Source organism: Nuphar pumila, chromosome 11 (assembly GCF_984573655.1).
Source record: "Nuphar pumila chromosome 11, dmNupPumi1.hap1.1, whole genome shotgun sequence".
In the NCBI taxonomy this organism is placed as follows: Eukaryota; Viridiplantae; Streptophyta; class Magnoliopsida; order Nymphaeales; family Nymphaeaceae; genus Nuphar; species Nuphar pumila.
This window is the reverse complement of record NC_143259.1, coordinates 91,189,294-91,205,208: the sequence shown is the minus strand read 5'-3', so window position 1 is coordinate 91,205,208 and position 15,915 is coordinate 91,189,294. Positions and strand designations below refer to the sequence as shown.

The window sequence follows — 15,915 nt, the reverse complement described above, 5'->3', positions numbered from 1 at the left end:
CCCATCAACAGTAAAGGCCTTTGACACACTTGTTTTATTTTTAACACATTTGGATAGACTTTGATTATTTGGGGTCATATGAAAAGATGCACCAGAGTCAAGGAGCCAAGAAATTTTACCTGGATCAGAAAATATGAGGCTGCTGCGCCGGTTGAAGCTTCAAATGAGGAAGAGGCACCTTTGATGAGAGGCTGAAGAATCTCCATTAGTTGGGCCAGGGAAACTGGTGTATCTTGATTTTTAGGCTTCGATCCAGCAATTGCAGCTCTTTTTTCTCTCAGCTCCTTAAGTTTGGGACATTGTGGCCTGTAGTGTCCCGGTTCATGACAATGATTACAAATAACTTTCTTCTTATCATAGTCACCATTTTGTCGGTTAAAGTGAGGATGCCTATATGATCGAAACATGATTCCCTGGTCTAGACACGGCTAAAACAGAATCATCTTCAATTTTTGAAGAACCTTTTCGGAGACGATTTTCTTCCATTGTTAACTCTTCAATAGTTTCAACAATATAAGGAATTTTCCCCGGTGAAGTAAGGCCGATTTAGTGGTTTCAAATTTCGGCCTTAATCCAATGATAAACTGGTAAAAATGTTCAACATCGAGCTGTTTCTGACGAAGCTCGATGTCTTCGGCACAATGCCACTTTGGTTCTAAAAGGGAAAGTTCTTCCCAAAGTTCGGACAACCCATTGTAATATTCACGAATAGTTTTGTCTCCTTGTGTCATCATTCGAACTTTTTTTTGGAGGTTGCACACGTGTGCAATATCTTTAAGGGAATACATATTCTTAAGGTATTCCCATGCCTTATCGGCATGATCAAATTTGGCAAGACTTGAGCATTTTTTAATGTCAACGCTATTGATAAGCCATAACATTATCTTCACATGAGATATTCTCCATTCTTTCCATTTCTTCTCGTATGAGGCAATAGCCTTGATTTTCTCTTCTTCCGATAGAGGGACCTCTTTATCTCCCTCCTTTTTAGTAAGAGATAGTTTAGGTTCTGAATCAGAACCATCCACAATCCCCCATAGGCCTTTTCCCCATATATGGTGTTTCATGATTGAAGCCCATGTTACATAGTTCGTATCGCTTAGTTTCATAGGCATGACAGTGACTTTATCATTGTCATCCATCGATTACAAGGAGAGAAAGAATAGGGATATAAGAGAAACAAGAAGGAAAATGAAAAAGAAAGAAAAAAAACAATACAACAAGATGTGAAATCTTTCCCAATGAAGTGATAAAACACTTCTCTTCAAGTGGCGAACACTTTTGCAAACATGCAAAAAAACCGAGGCAGCTTTTCCTCAAGATTTAGTACTTCCGCAGCTCTGATACCATGAAATGAAATGGGGATCTTCAAAACACAAGCTTAGATTCACAAGGGCAAGTCTTAAGAATGACACTAAAGCATAACCCTTGAAAAGGGTACAACTGAAAACAAAATAAAAATAAAAATGTATTCTTTATTGATATGAAAAACCAATTGCTTAAGAAGCATTGGGGATAAAATACAAGAGGCGCTGCACCCCTTTATATACACAGCTGAAAGAGAGCTCAAAATAGCGGTCCAACAACTCTATTGCTAGTCAAGTCTGGACAGGACTTGACTAGCAATAGTCATTCTAGTTCAAACTGAACTAGATGACATAAAGACAAAAAATAAAAATAAAGGAAAAAATTTACAAAAAAGAAAGAAATGAAAAATATATTTATATATATAATAATATAATATTATTATATATATATGTACAGTTTTACATTTTAACAGATTGTCACTATGTTCGCGAAGAATATTTGAAGGAGACTATTATATGTTGCCATATGTTCAGTCTGAATTTCAGATCGCAGACTTTTTTACCAAAGTTCTTCCTTTGCCTAGATTTTTGTATCTTCTTGACAAACTTTTGGTGATTTCACCGTAAGTTTGAGGGGGAGTGTTAAAATTAAATGTATACCAATACCCGACAAGGGTATTTTTGTCTTTTATATTTAGAACAGTCCACTAGGGACTGAAATGTAACTTTTTCTTTTTCTTTTTCTTTTTTTCTTTTCTGTTTTCTGTCTTTTTTCTGTTTTCCTGCCAGTATTTTTGACTGTTGGGAGACCTACCTTGTAAGTATGCTTTTTATAAAGCGTTTGCTGTGATATTCTAAAGCCTTTCTTTGTTTTTCAATAGGCTTTTATGCCTTATTGCTGTGTTTTTATTTCATCTCTTATGAGATTATAATCGGTCCATTAGATACTATGATTCGTGTGTTTGCACAAGTCTTTTGACTCTCTATTTGTGCATCATTGATTCATTACACTGTGTGTGTGGGGGTGTGTGGGGTGGGGGATGTCTCTGTATCCTAATTTTTGAGAACTGTCGTCTACACCAAGCATGTCTGCAGCATGTCTGTGTGCCTGCATCCATAGATTCCATACCCATGTGATGTCGTTCACATGCCAAAGCTCACACAACATAATTATGATCATTCAACTTTACAAAAGTCATTCTGCACACAACTTTCAATTATGCTGGATATTCTCAAGAGCCAGCATTGATCCAAAATGCATGACAGGGGAAGGACTCTTTATAATTGTGAAATTCACATGATAATGCTCCAATAAGCTGGAGAGTAACAAATGCATAACCCTCAAATGAAACCCAAGGAATGCAGAATCAGTCCAGAAAATCAGTTAGTAATACTGAATCTGAATATCTTTGTAACCTCAAAGTTATAAAACAAATAAAATGATAAACCACCTTGGAAATATCAATAATTATTAAAAATGATCATTGATGCTGTGAATATTGAAAAAATAGCTTTCTAAATCTTGATTCCATGTGCATCCCATAGGCATACGACTCAGCGATGAAGTTATGAATCTGGTACTTCAGGACTTATGTTAACAAACTGAACCTAGCTTTTACTCCTGGAATTTTCAGACCTCTTTTGAAAATTATTCTTCTATTTTTCCCTTTTTAAAGTTGTTAGTTTACTGATCATCTGCAGGAACCTTGCCTGTTATCACACATACGGGTCCATAATAAATCTGTGCTTGAATGGGAGATTGCGGTTGGCCTTCGCTACAAGGTACAAATTAGAATGATTATGTGATTATGGATATAGTTGTATTCCAGAAATCATGTTCCATATTTATGCGGGCAGGATAAATCCCATAAAATTTACATGGACATGTGTGGCTTTAGCTGGCTAAGAGGACTTGCTTACCATTTATCTACCTTAAGTAGCCTATTATGACTTTATTAGGCATAGATATTTCTAACCATTTCTATTTTCTTTTTTTAGCAATAGTTTGTTTTGAAGAATAAAAAAATGCTTATATCTTGCACCAGAATCATCTTCACAATTTGAAAACCTTAGAAAAATTATTTTTCTTTTCAGTTTCATCACCTATTATGGATACAATTGTATCTAGAACTTACTGAAGGTGTCAAGTAGTAATTCTGATTCATTCAATGCATATGCAACCTTTTTTGTATGTGGTGTTTCATTTCCTTTTTAGTATCAATTTTCATCTAATGTGCTTATTGGTAATAAATGTATTTTTCAGCCTGAGGCATTCATGAAAGTTCGACCACGTTGTGAAGCTCCTCGCCGTGATATGATGTACCCCATGAACTATGTACCATGCCGATATGTGAGAATTTCGTGTTTGCGTGGCAATCCAATTGCGATATTTTTCATCCAGGTGACTTTATTTATTTTCATTCGATTGATATACTATGGATACATACATACATACATACATAAATGTTTATATATTTATATTTATATATGTATACAAATATATATTTATGTACACAAACATACATGCACATTGCACACGTATGTATTGTGTTGTAAGGCTTAACAAGATATCGGTTTGGTATAATTATAGAGAAGAAGCAGTGTTTCATGGGCCTTGGCAATCTGGTCCTCCCTTTGGCTGACAGTCAATGCACCGAAAGCCAATGGTTTCTGTTGAACTTGCATTTATCATTGAAATGATTTATGATGGAGAAACTCAATTTGAAATTAAGCAACTGAAATAGCTTACAATTTGTCTGCCTTGTAAAGTCGCCCTTCAAGATAAGGGATATCCTTTTGGTACAATGTTGTGAAAAGCATTGAGGCGTAGCCTAGCGCTCCACAAAAAACTGAGGCAAGGCGTAAAGTGTAAGCCTCAATTTTTTTTGAAAACTTAAAAAAAACTTTAAAAAAATATCTAAAAGTATAAATAAATAAAATAAATGCTTTATTGATGAAGCAACAACCAATAAGAAATAGAAAATCTCTAATAAATACAAAAAATGTGAGATTAACATGTAAAAGTAAGATTAATGCAACAACTTGATCTATGTAAGTATCTAAGAAATAAAATATGAACCTTCAATAAAAAAATTAAGAGCCAATACCTGCTGAAATTCAGATTCATACTCAATAAGAATCAACATATATTACCCAGGAATTCCATGTTGAAATAGCAAAACAAGAGCCAATACCTGCTGTGTGAAAAAAGCTAAGAAAACATACACACACATATATATAGCTGTGAAAAAAACTACACAGCATGATAGGCTTGATTGCAAAATATAACATCGTGTATGTATATTTGTTTTCCACACAAATACACAGATTTATATAATTAATTAAATATATAACATATATATAATTGAGAAACTGATTATATAATTGAGAAACTAATTATATAACTTATAAATAGATTATACATGAATTATATAATATATATGTAATATATACACCTGTCCAAACACAGAATATATATGTATATAGCTGAAAAACAGAAACTGAAAATGGAAAAAAAGAAAAAAGGAAGGAAAAAGAAGAAGAAGAAAAACAAAGAGAGTGGCGAGCACGAGTTCAGAGGAGGAGAAAAAATAACAAGCAAAAAAAAAAGAAAAAAAGAAAAGGGAAGGGGAAGGAAAAAGGGGGAAAAAGAGAAGAGAGTAGTGAAAAAGAGGAGAGAAAAAGGAAATAGCGAAAAAAAGAGAAGAAGAAGACGGTAGAGAAAATAAAGAGGAAGAGATAAAAAAAGGAAAAACAATTGCGTACCTCACGGTCATGGGGTCAGAGTCGAGAGAGAGAGAGAGAGAGAGAGAGAGAGAGAGAGAGAGAGAGAGAGAGAGAGAGAGAGAGAGATTTCTTCTTCTTCTTCCTTTCGGCAGAGAGAAAAAGGGAGACAACGAGAAGGAGGAGGGCGAGAGATGAGAGTGAGAGACGAGAGGGTGTAAGCCCTAGTTAGTCGGGCCTCCCTTTTTTTGGGTTAAATGGGGGCTTTGACCCCATTTGACCCAAACAAAAAATTAGGCGCACCTCACCGTGAGGCGTGCGCCTCATATGATTTGTGCTTTTTTTGTGTGCTTCAAGGCAAAATGACCCTCACCTTGTGGCAAGGCACGCCTTTTGCACCTTGAGGCATGTTAACAACAATGGTTTGGTATAATAATAGAGAAGTAATGTTTCATTGGCCTTGGCAATCTGGTCTTCCCTTTGGCTGACAGTCAACACACCAAAAGCTCATGGTTTCTGTTGAACTTGCATTTATCATTGAAATGATTTATGATGGAGAAACTCAATTTGAAATTAAGCAACTGAAGTAGCTAACAATTTGTCTGCCTTGTAAAGTCACCTTTCATCAATAAGACAGAGCAAGTCGATCATGTAAAATGTTAGCTTTAAAAAGGTTATAAATCTATTATTTGGCGTAAGCAGTGCCATATCATCTCACACATATGGATATGATCATGCCCACATGCAGACGCATGTAGACACATGCATGTAACTTTCTGGTAGTAGATTTACTGGCACCATGCCAGTAGCACCAAATGCATGTATTGGAATCATAGTTATCAAAAACATGCGTCAAGGCACGAATAGTGTGCCTGGCCTTGAGGTAAGGACTTCTGCGCCTTGAGGCGCAGGTAAATAGCGCAACAAAGAAAAAAAAAAGAAAGAAAAGAAAGAAAGAAAGAAAAGAAAAGAAAAGAAAGGAAAGAAAGAAAGGAAGGAAGAAAGAAAAGGAAGGCAGGAAGAAAGAAAGATAAAGAAAGAAAGGACGGAAGAACGGAATAAAGAAAGAAAAAGAGAAAGAAAGAAAGAGAGAGAAAGTGTAGAATAAGATGGGATGTACAGCCACCTGTGTGTAGAGAGAGAGAGAGAAGAGAGAGAGAGAGACGGCTGCACAATAGAACTCGTTAACTCAATTGATTAGGGCTTCTCTCTATATTAAATAGAGAGAGGCAAAAAGAGAAATTACATCTAAGTCCTTATGAGGACAAAATTTCAGAAAACCTCTAATATAAAAGAACTTAAACAAAGAACCACCTATTCTCTACACTCCCCCTCAAGCTGGAGTATAGATATCAATCATGCTCAGCTTGTCACAACATTTTGAAAAATTTGGCCTAGCAAGAGGCTTTGTAAACATATCTGCAACTTGGTCTTCCGACTTTAGGTATTTGGTAGTGATATGACCAGCTTGAATCATATCTCTTACATAGTGACAATCAACCTCAATGTGCTTTGTTCTCTCATGAAAGACAAGATTGTTTGCTATATATGTTGCCGCTTTGTTATCGCACATCATGGTCATTGGAGAGGGAACCTTCACCTGGAGATCATGAAGAACAGTGCAAACCCACATCAATTCAGCAGCTGTTTGGGCCATAGCTCGATATTCTGATTCTGCACTCGACCTGGAAACCACATTTTGTTTCTTACTTCTCCATGAAATCAAGTTGTCTCCCAAAAACACACAGAATCCTGTGGTAGATATCATTATGGCTGCATTTCAGTGTATCTCAGTTGGTTTGTCCATAAACTGGCTAACTTTGCTTATTGCTAAAGCAATATTCGGCCTGGTCACAGTTACATATAATAACTTCCCTACTAGGGAGCGATAGCTTTTGCTATCAACTGGTTTTGACCCTTCTTCAAACAACTGAACTTTATGGTCCATGGGAATATTTGCTGGTTTAGCTCCCAACATGCCCGTTTCCTTTAATAAGTCAAGAACATACTTCCGTTGAGACAAAACCATCCCTTCACGGCTCCTAGCAACTTCTATACCCAGAAAATACCTAAGTGAACCAAGGTCTTTTGTAACAAAGTGTTTTTGAAGATGAGCCTTTGTGGTTTCAATAGCTTTCACTTCATCTCCTGTAAGAATGATGTCATCCACATATACCACCATAACAACTATGCCAGAGCTAGTTTTCTTTATAAAAAGAGTATGATCTGCTGCTGATTTATTAAAGCCAAAGCTTGACATTACTTCAAACAACTTTTGAAACCATGCACGCGGACTTTGTTTCAAGCCATAAATCGCCTTTCTCAATCTACACACCTTCTGACACTCCCCCTCAACCTCGAAGCCCGGAGGTTGTTGCATGTAAACGGTCTCAGATAGATCCCCATATAGAAATGCATTTTTCACATCTAATTGGCACAAGCTCCAACCATGCTGAACAACTACTGAGAGAACAAGACAGATGGTACCCATCCGTGCAACAGGAGAAAAAGTTTCAAAGAAGTCAATTCCATATGTCTGAGTATACCCTTTCGCGACTAATCTGGCCTTGTACCTTTCAATAGAACCATCAGATTTGTACTTTATTGTATATACCCATTTACATCCAACAATGTCAGCAGCTGCTGGGGAATCAACTAGATCCCAGGTATGCTGAGATACTAAAGCTGTCATTTCTTTTTGCATAGCCAACTTCCAGCGATTATCAAGTGCTGCCTGTTGATAGTTCAGAGGAATAGTTTCAGCAGACAAGGCTGAAATAAAAGACTTCATCTGATGTCCAATTCTGGCATGGGAGACAAAATGAGATATGGGATATAAGGTACATTGTCTTGTCCTCTTTCGTAGAGCAATAGGCATGTTATCATCATCTTGAAGATCACTATTGTCAGTAGAACTTACCTCAGGAGAAGAAGAAGATGAAGGCTCTTGCGGAAGTGGAGCTCTACGCACATATACCAATGGAGGATTATTAAATCTGGAAGAGGATGAAGTTTGGTTCGGTAATGAGGGCACAGATTCCAAAGGAAAAGGAGGTAGAGGTAATGGAAAAGACTCAACTGGATCAACCTGCAGCGGGGAACCAGAACTAGAGTAATATGGAGAGGATTCCAGGAAAGATACATCCACACTGACATACTCTCGGCGAGAAATAGGATCATAACATCGATAGCCCTTTTGATTTTTTGGATAACCGATAAATATGCATTTTGTAGCTTGAGCGGCTAATTTATCACGGTCAGGGCCAAGTTTGTGTACAAAAAAAACACATCCAAATATTTTTGGTGAGAAAGAAAAAAGTGGGGCATTAGGTTTTAGGATATGTAATGGAATTTGATCACCCACAGAAGACGAAGGCATGCGGTTGATCAAATAGCAAGCAGTGGTAATCGCATCACCCCAGTATAACGCAGGAACATTGGATTGAATCATAATGGTCTTGGCAACATCAAGGAGGTGCCGATGTTTTCGCTCAGCCACCCCATTTTGTTGAGATGAATAGGCACATGAAGTTTGGGGTTGGATGCCATGATCTTGGTAAAATTGTAACAGACCTTTTGATTTAAACTCGAGAGCATTATCAGTGCGAACAATCTTGACAATAGATTCAAACTGAGTTTTTATTTCAAGAATTAGGGATTTGATAAGACTAGGAACTTCAGATCGTTCTTTTATTAAAAATACCCATGATAACTTAGAGAAATCATCAACAATAACAAGATAATAACGACATTGAGTCCTAGTAAGAATCTTACTAGGACCCCATACATCTGCATGAAGAAGTTCAAAAACTTTATTACTAGACTGACTCTGACTCGAAGGGAACAAACTTCGATGATGCTTGCCCAACTGACATGCTTCACACTGAAATGATGTGGTGGAAGGAATCTGAGGAAAGACCGACCGAAGCTTTGACAATGAAGGATGACCAAGACGACGATGCCACTGAACATGACTGAATGAATGTTCCACTGCAGCATGAACATAACCCATTGGATGATGTAGGTAGTAAATTCCATTTTCTTCATAGCCTCCACCAATCTTCTTCCCCGTTAGCAAATCCTGAAAATAACAACCCATTGGATCAAATATTACTCTACAATTTTGTTCTTTTATAAGGCAACTAACAGAAAGTAAACTTTGAGGAAAGTTTGGAGCATGAAGAGCATTTTTCAACTGTAATGAGGAGGATATAGAAATATTTCCCTGACCAACAACCGGAGAGGAGCTCCCATCGGCTAATGAGACTCCAAGCTGAGCCTTAATATCCTTTAGATCTGAAAAAACACGTGAATTTCCACACAAATGTCTGGATGCACCAGAGTCAATAACCCACTTACTATCAGTCGGATGAAGATGATTTTCGGTTGAATAGGCAACACCAGCGACAGGAGGGGTGGAACTCAAAGGTCGAAGAGCGATCAACTCATCATATTCCGCACGACTAAGGGTGATACAACTTTCATTTGCAGTGATATTCTCTTGTACATTTGTTGCCTCGATAGTAGTAACATTTGCTTTAGGACTATGTCACACGGACTCGGCTCCAAGGTCGCCGCACCCGCGTCGACACGCACCGACACGGGTGCGGACACGGGTGCGGCTCGGACTCGGTCAACCCGACCCTGAGTGTGGTCAACGCACCCAGGGTCATTTTGGTCCATTTTTTGGAATTTTTTTTTTTTGAAATTTTTTTTTTGAAATTTTCTGGGCTACAGCTGTAAGGAAAAAAACCCATCACAACTAAAAAACCTGTACACTTTCAAGTTTTAAGTACAGAATGGGCACAACTCAAGTTTTTGTGGTTTTTTCCTGTATGAAGAAAGTGAATTATTACAGTGTAGGAAGAAAGTGCCCAAAAGTGAATTATTCCTGTATGAAGAAAGTGTACAGAATGCCTTCACAACTCATCACCTATCCCCTAATGGGCACAACTTTGACCGAGTCTTATATATATATATATATATTTTAATATATATATATAGCTGAGTCCCCGTGTCCAAAATTTTTGAAATTGCGCCGCACCCGTGTCGCACCCGCACCCGCACCCGCACCCATGTGACATAGCTTTAGGAGTATATGACTTTGATGAAGAAGAGGTAGGCCGACCATGCTTATCCCAGCAACGATCTTCTAAATGTCCAGATTTTCCACAGAATGTACATTGAAGCTTTCCTCTGCCTCCCATATCACGTCCACGTCCTCGTCCTCTGATATTCTGAATATTTCCACGCCCATAACTAGATGGGACAACAAGAGCAGATGACTGAGTCACAGGCTGAGATTGTGGCAGAGAGATCGCAAGTCTACTCAGACGATTGTAAGCATCAGCAAGAGTGAGAACATCTGATCCAGTCAACATTTGAACTTTTGCAACAGAAAAATCTGAAGAAAGACCTGTAAGAAAACGAGCAACCATGGTTTGTTCTTGATGATCCTTTTGCTTCGAGCAACAAAGAGGCCTGTGAGCATTAAGTCTTTCAAACGCAGCTTTTACAGAGGCATAGTACTGGGCCAAGGTCTGATCTCCCTGTTGCAAGTTATATATTTCCTGTTCGACTTGCAGGATACGACTCACATTCGTTTCTTGTGAGTATGTATCACGAAGATTGTCCCACATCAGTTTGGCTGTATTATAGTAGATCAATCCATCTGCAATATGGGGTTCGACACTATTCATGATCCATGACATAACTATGTCATTATCTTCATCCCAAGTAACATATTTTCCCAATTTCTCAGTGGGTTCGCCTTCCAACAAAATATGTTTGCGACGATGTCCAGATACTGACATCATAAAAGTTCTGGACCACCTGGCATAGTTGGTTTCATTCAACCTTACGGAAGAGCCATACGAGAAGGGGTTGGCAAAAGCCTTATACTCCCCAATATGTTCCATTTTGGAATCACATTTCGAAGTTTCAGCCATACTGAAGATGTGATCCAAAATAAAAAAAAAGTACCTCACTTGAACAACAAGTGTTCAAGAGGAATTTTCAACTCAGCAGGAAGTCACACCTGTTGTTTCCACAACAAACAGCAGCCCACACACAAAACAAAATTCAACACAGCAGGAAATCACACCTGCTATTTTCCACGACAGAAGAGTAACTTAAGCTACCATGCTTCCTTCAAAAAAAAGTCGACACAGCAGGGAGTCACAACTGCTGAAAACCACATTCTGAAATAAACCAACCCACTAAAAACAACTAAAGTTCACTTGCTGTTGATACCACAGGAATCACGAACATTGCTGCACCCAAACATATCACGACCAATGATAGAATACAACAAACAACAACAACAACAACTACGCCTTCATCCCAAAACAATTGGGGTCAGCGATATGAACCAAAAAAGAAATTCATTTTGGGTCTTCCACATGAATCCTTTTCGTCCAATCATTTCTATCCAACGCCATGTCCTTGGTGAGGTTCAAAGCATTCATATCCTTTCCTATCATCTCCATCCAAGTCTTCCTAGGCCTACCCCGACCTCTTTTAACTAATATATTTTCCCATTTCTCCAACCTTCTAACTGGAGCATCATTAGGCCTTCGCCGAATATGTCCAAACCACCGTAAACGATTCTCTCGCATCTTATTTTCAATGGGTGCAACACCTACCTTCTTACGTATCTCTTCGTTCCGAATCTTATCTTTTATTGTATTTCCACACATCCATCTAAGCATCCGCATCTCAGCTACACTCATTTTTTGAATATGATGTCTCTTGGCAGCCCAACATTCTGTACCATATAGTAAAGCGGGTCTAATAGTCGTCCTATAAAACTTTCCCTTCAACCGCAATGGCATTCTACGATCGCACAGCACTCCAGTAGCACTTTTCCATTTCATCCACCCAACCTTTATCCTATGATTTACATCTCCATCAATTTCTCCATACTTTTGAATGAAGGATCCCAAATATTTGAAATAATCATTCACCGGTATATCTTGCTCACCAAGCTTCACTACACTCCCATCACTACTTCGTTGCTTACTAAACCGACATTCCATATATTCAGTCTTACTCTTACTCAACTTAAAACCTCTAGCTTCCAATGTCTGTCTCCATAATTCTAACTTAGCATTAACCCCAGCTCTAGACTCATCAATCAAAACAATATCATCAGCAAACAACATACACCGCGGTACATTTTCTTGAATTGATCTCGTAAGCTCATCCATCACTATCGCAAATAGGAAAGGGCTTAAAGCAGATCCTTGATGTAACCCAACCGTTATCGGAAAATTGGTTGTCACCCCTCCACAAGTGCGGACATTGGTTACTACTCCTTCATACATATCTTTAATTATACTAATGTACTTGAGAGAAACACCTTTCTTCATCATTGTCCACCAGAGAACGTCCCTAGGTACTCTATCGTATGCCTTCTCTAAATCAATAAAAACCATATGCAAATCTTTGTTCCTCTCTCTATATCTTTCAATAAGTTGTCTAAGAAGATGTATAGCTTCCATAGTTGATCTTCCAGGCATAAAACCAAATTGATTCTCCGATATCATGACAACCTTCCTCAACCTAGACTCAATCACCCTCTCCCAAAGTTTCATAGTATGACTCATGAGTTTTATACCACGATAGTTTGTGCAATCTTGTATATCACCCTTATTCTTATATAAAGGCACCAAAGTACTCTTCCTCCACTCATTAGGCATCTTATTTGTTCGCCAAATCAAGTTAAAAAGATTTGTCAACCATTCTAAACCTTTCTCTCCCAAGCATTTCCAAGCCTCGATAGGTATACCATCTGGGCCAACTGCCCTTCTTGATTTCATTTTCTTCAAAGCCTCTGCAATTTCTTTCTTTTGAATCTTGCGCATGAAGTCACGATTTATCTCATGAAAAGGAATGAAGAAGTCTCCAAGATCTTGAGCATGACTATCATTAAATAGCTTATCAAAATAATCTTTCCATCTCTCCTTAATCTCCTCATCTTTGACTAAAACCCTTTGCGTTTCATCTTTGATACATCTAACCATACCCAAATCCTTCGATTTCCTATCTCTCATCTTTGCCAGCCTATAAATATCCTTCTCGCCTTCTTTGGTATCCAACTTGTCATAAACCTCCTTATATACCTTAGCCCTCGCGTTTCGAACAACTTTTTTTGGCTTCCTTCTTTGCTATCATATACTTCTCCAAATTCTCACTATCACGACTCTTACTTAGATTTCTATAACACTCTCTTTTAACCTTAATAGCTAATTTGACATCCTCGTTCCACCATGATGTATCCTTACCTAGTGGTGCACCGCCTTTAGACTCACCCAATACCTCCTTAGCTACTTTTCTCATACCACCCGCTATCTTATTCCACATTGATTCTGAATCCTCCTCGAGACACCAATCAACTTCCTTAACTACCTGCTCTACAAACATTCCTTGTTTAGCTCCTTTCAGTGCCCACCACTTAATTCTAGGATCTATCCTATGTCTATCCCTTTTGCGGCATTGTCTAATTCTAAGATCTAAAATTAAGACTCTATGTTGTGTAGCTACACTTTCTCCTGGTATAACCTTACAATCGATGCAACAACCCCTATCTCTCTTTCTAAGTAGGAAAAAATCTATCTGACTCGTATTAACCCCACTTTTAAATGTTACTAGGTGAGACTCCCTCTTCCTAAACCAAGTGTTTGCTAAGATCATATCATAGGACAAACAAAAATCTAAAATCCTTTCTCCACTTTCATTTCTTTCTCCTATACCATAGCCTCCATGGATATTCTCAAATCCATCCCTACTAATGCCTACATGTCCATTAAGGTCACCGCCGATGAAAAGCTTTTCTCCATAAGATGTCTCTTGTACTACTCCATCTAAATCTTCCCAAAATTGATGCTTAATGGAATCATCTAAACCTACTTGAGGTGCATAAACACTAATAATATTAATAATATCCGTACCTAATACTAATTTAATAAGTAAAATTCTATCACCCTTCCTACGGACCTCAACTACATTATCTATAAACTGACGACTCATAACAATCCCTACTCCATTCCTATTCCTATTTATTCCTGTATACCAAATCTTATATCCCCAAGGTTCTATCACTTTAGCTTTCTCACCTACCCATTTGGTCTCTTGAAGACATAAAATATCAATCTTTCTCCTACACATAACATCTACTAACTCTACCAACTTACCAGTTAAAGACCCTATGTTCCAAGTGGCTAACCTAATTTTATGGTCTTGGACTAACTTCTTTACCCCCACCCGTCCAACAAAGTGAGGGAACCCTTGCCTATTTGACACCACACCCGGGCGCCGGTGTGACGCGTCGCTTCTGGGCGACGACCTAGCAACCCTTGCACATTTATCACTGCCTCCGGGCCTAGAGAGTACAACGCGTCGCTCAGTAGGGAACGCCCCAACGAAATTCTCATATTGGTTCATTTTCATAGGATATGACAGTTTTTATGCTGGCTGTCACAGGCCTACCGCAACCCTCCTCCTTTATCCGGGCTTGGGACCGACAGTGTATAACTACACAGGCGGAGTTAAAAAAATGAGCATATCCGACCTGCCGGATTCGAACCAGCGACCTAAGGATGACAGTCAACCAACTACAGTCCTCCGCTCTACCAACTGAGCTAAGGTCGACCAATGATAGAATGCAGTCGCAAAACAAATATTCACTACACCTGCTGGTCTCCAACATATAAGGCACGACATCCAGTAAGTCTTCAGGGCACAGTTAGACAGATCAATTATATTTCGATCACAAGCAATCAGCACAGAAAAGAAATCTGTATTCACGGCAGAATTCTGATCACACGCAATCAGCACAGGAAAGAACTTAGCAAAATTCTCGACAAGAACTCAACAATCACGGCAACACAGAAAAAAGAAGATTTCTGCTGCTCCCAAACAACAGGAACACACCTCGACAACTCACGAACCCAAAAAAAAAAGTCACGTCATAGCAAGAACAGGACTCAGCAACAATAGGTCGCAACAAGAGATCCAGATGAGGAGAACAGATCTAAATCTTCTCCTTAGATCTGACGACAGATCTGGGTAACATCCCAGATCTGTTATCAGATCTTCTCCAATCAACCACCATCAAACCTGATTTTAAGAAGTCGTAGGTTATTGCTCCTTGTTGATGAAGATCAGTCCCTGTTGATCACGCTCCCAAGATCGAGGGCTCTGATACCATGTAGAATAAGATGGGATCTACAGCCACCTGTGTGTGTAGAGAGAGAGAAGAGAGAGAGAGAGACGGCTGCACAATAGAACTCGTTAACTCAATTGATTAGGGCTTCTCTCTATATTAAATAGAGAGAGGCAAAAAGAGAAATTACATCTACGTCCTTATGAGAAAAAAATTTCAGAAAACCTCTAATATAAAAGAACTTAAACAAAGAACCACCTATTCTCAACAGAGAGAAAGAGACAAAAAGAAAGAACAAAAGAAAGAAAACTATTTATATTTGCAATTTTCTGTAGAAGAAGAAAAAAAAATTGTTAATTTCGCTATTTATTTGCAATTTTCTGTTTCTTATTGATTGTTACTTTATCAATAAAGCATTTCTATTATTTATTTGTATTTGTAGATATTTTTAAAGTTAAAAAAAAAATCTGAGGCTTATGCCTTATGCCTTGAGGCTTACACCTCGCTTCAGCTTTTGGTGGAGTGCTGCACTATGCCACAACACTTTTCACAACATTGATTGGAATTGGGATGATGCACGCACATGTACATGTATTTACATGTGTCCATGTTTGTATATGTGCATTCATCTTTATTGCATGATTAGAAAGAATGCTGCATATGATATATATGTTAATACATTAATTTGCAGATATATCACAACCATACTACTTAAAGTGT

At 38.2% G+C, this 15,915-nt stretch overlaps 1 protein-coding gene and 1 non-coding gene across 6 annotated transcripts in view; one reads left to right on the top strand and one right to left on the bottom strand.

The window, feature by feature from the left end:
* LOC149822492 (uncharacterized) overlaps positions 1-15,915 on the top strand; it is a 76,033-nt gene that overhangs the window by 13,586 nt on the left and 46,532 nt on the right. For all 5 annotated transcript variants that reach the window (XR_016426208.1, XR_016426210.1, XR_016426207.1 and 2 more), the window contains exons 2-3: positions 3,009-3,089; positions 3,571-3,708. Coding sequence is in view for 1 of the 5 variants with exons in the window: in XM_089981575.1 (XP_089837701.1) it covers positions 3,009-3,089; positions 3,571-3,708 (219 nt within the window). In the remaining 4 variants the exon portion in view is untranslated. The remainder of the gene's footprint in view (positions 1-3,008; positions 3,090-3,570; positions 3,709-15,915) is intronic.
* TRNAY-GUA (transfer RNA tyrosine (anticodon GUA)) lies at positions 14,596-14,681 on the bottom strand. The gene is given in 2 exon segments: positions 14,596-14,631; positions 14,645-14,681. It is a non-coding gene; the product is annotated as a tRNA-Tyr (tRNA).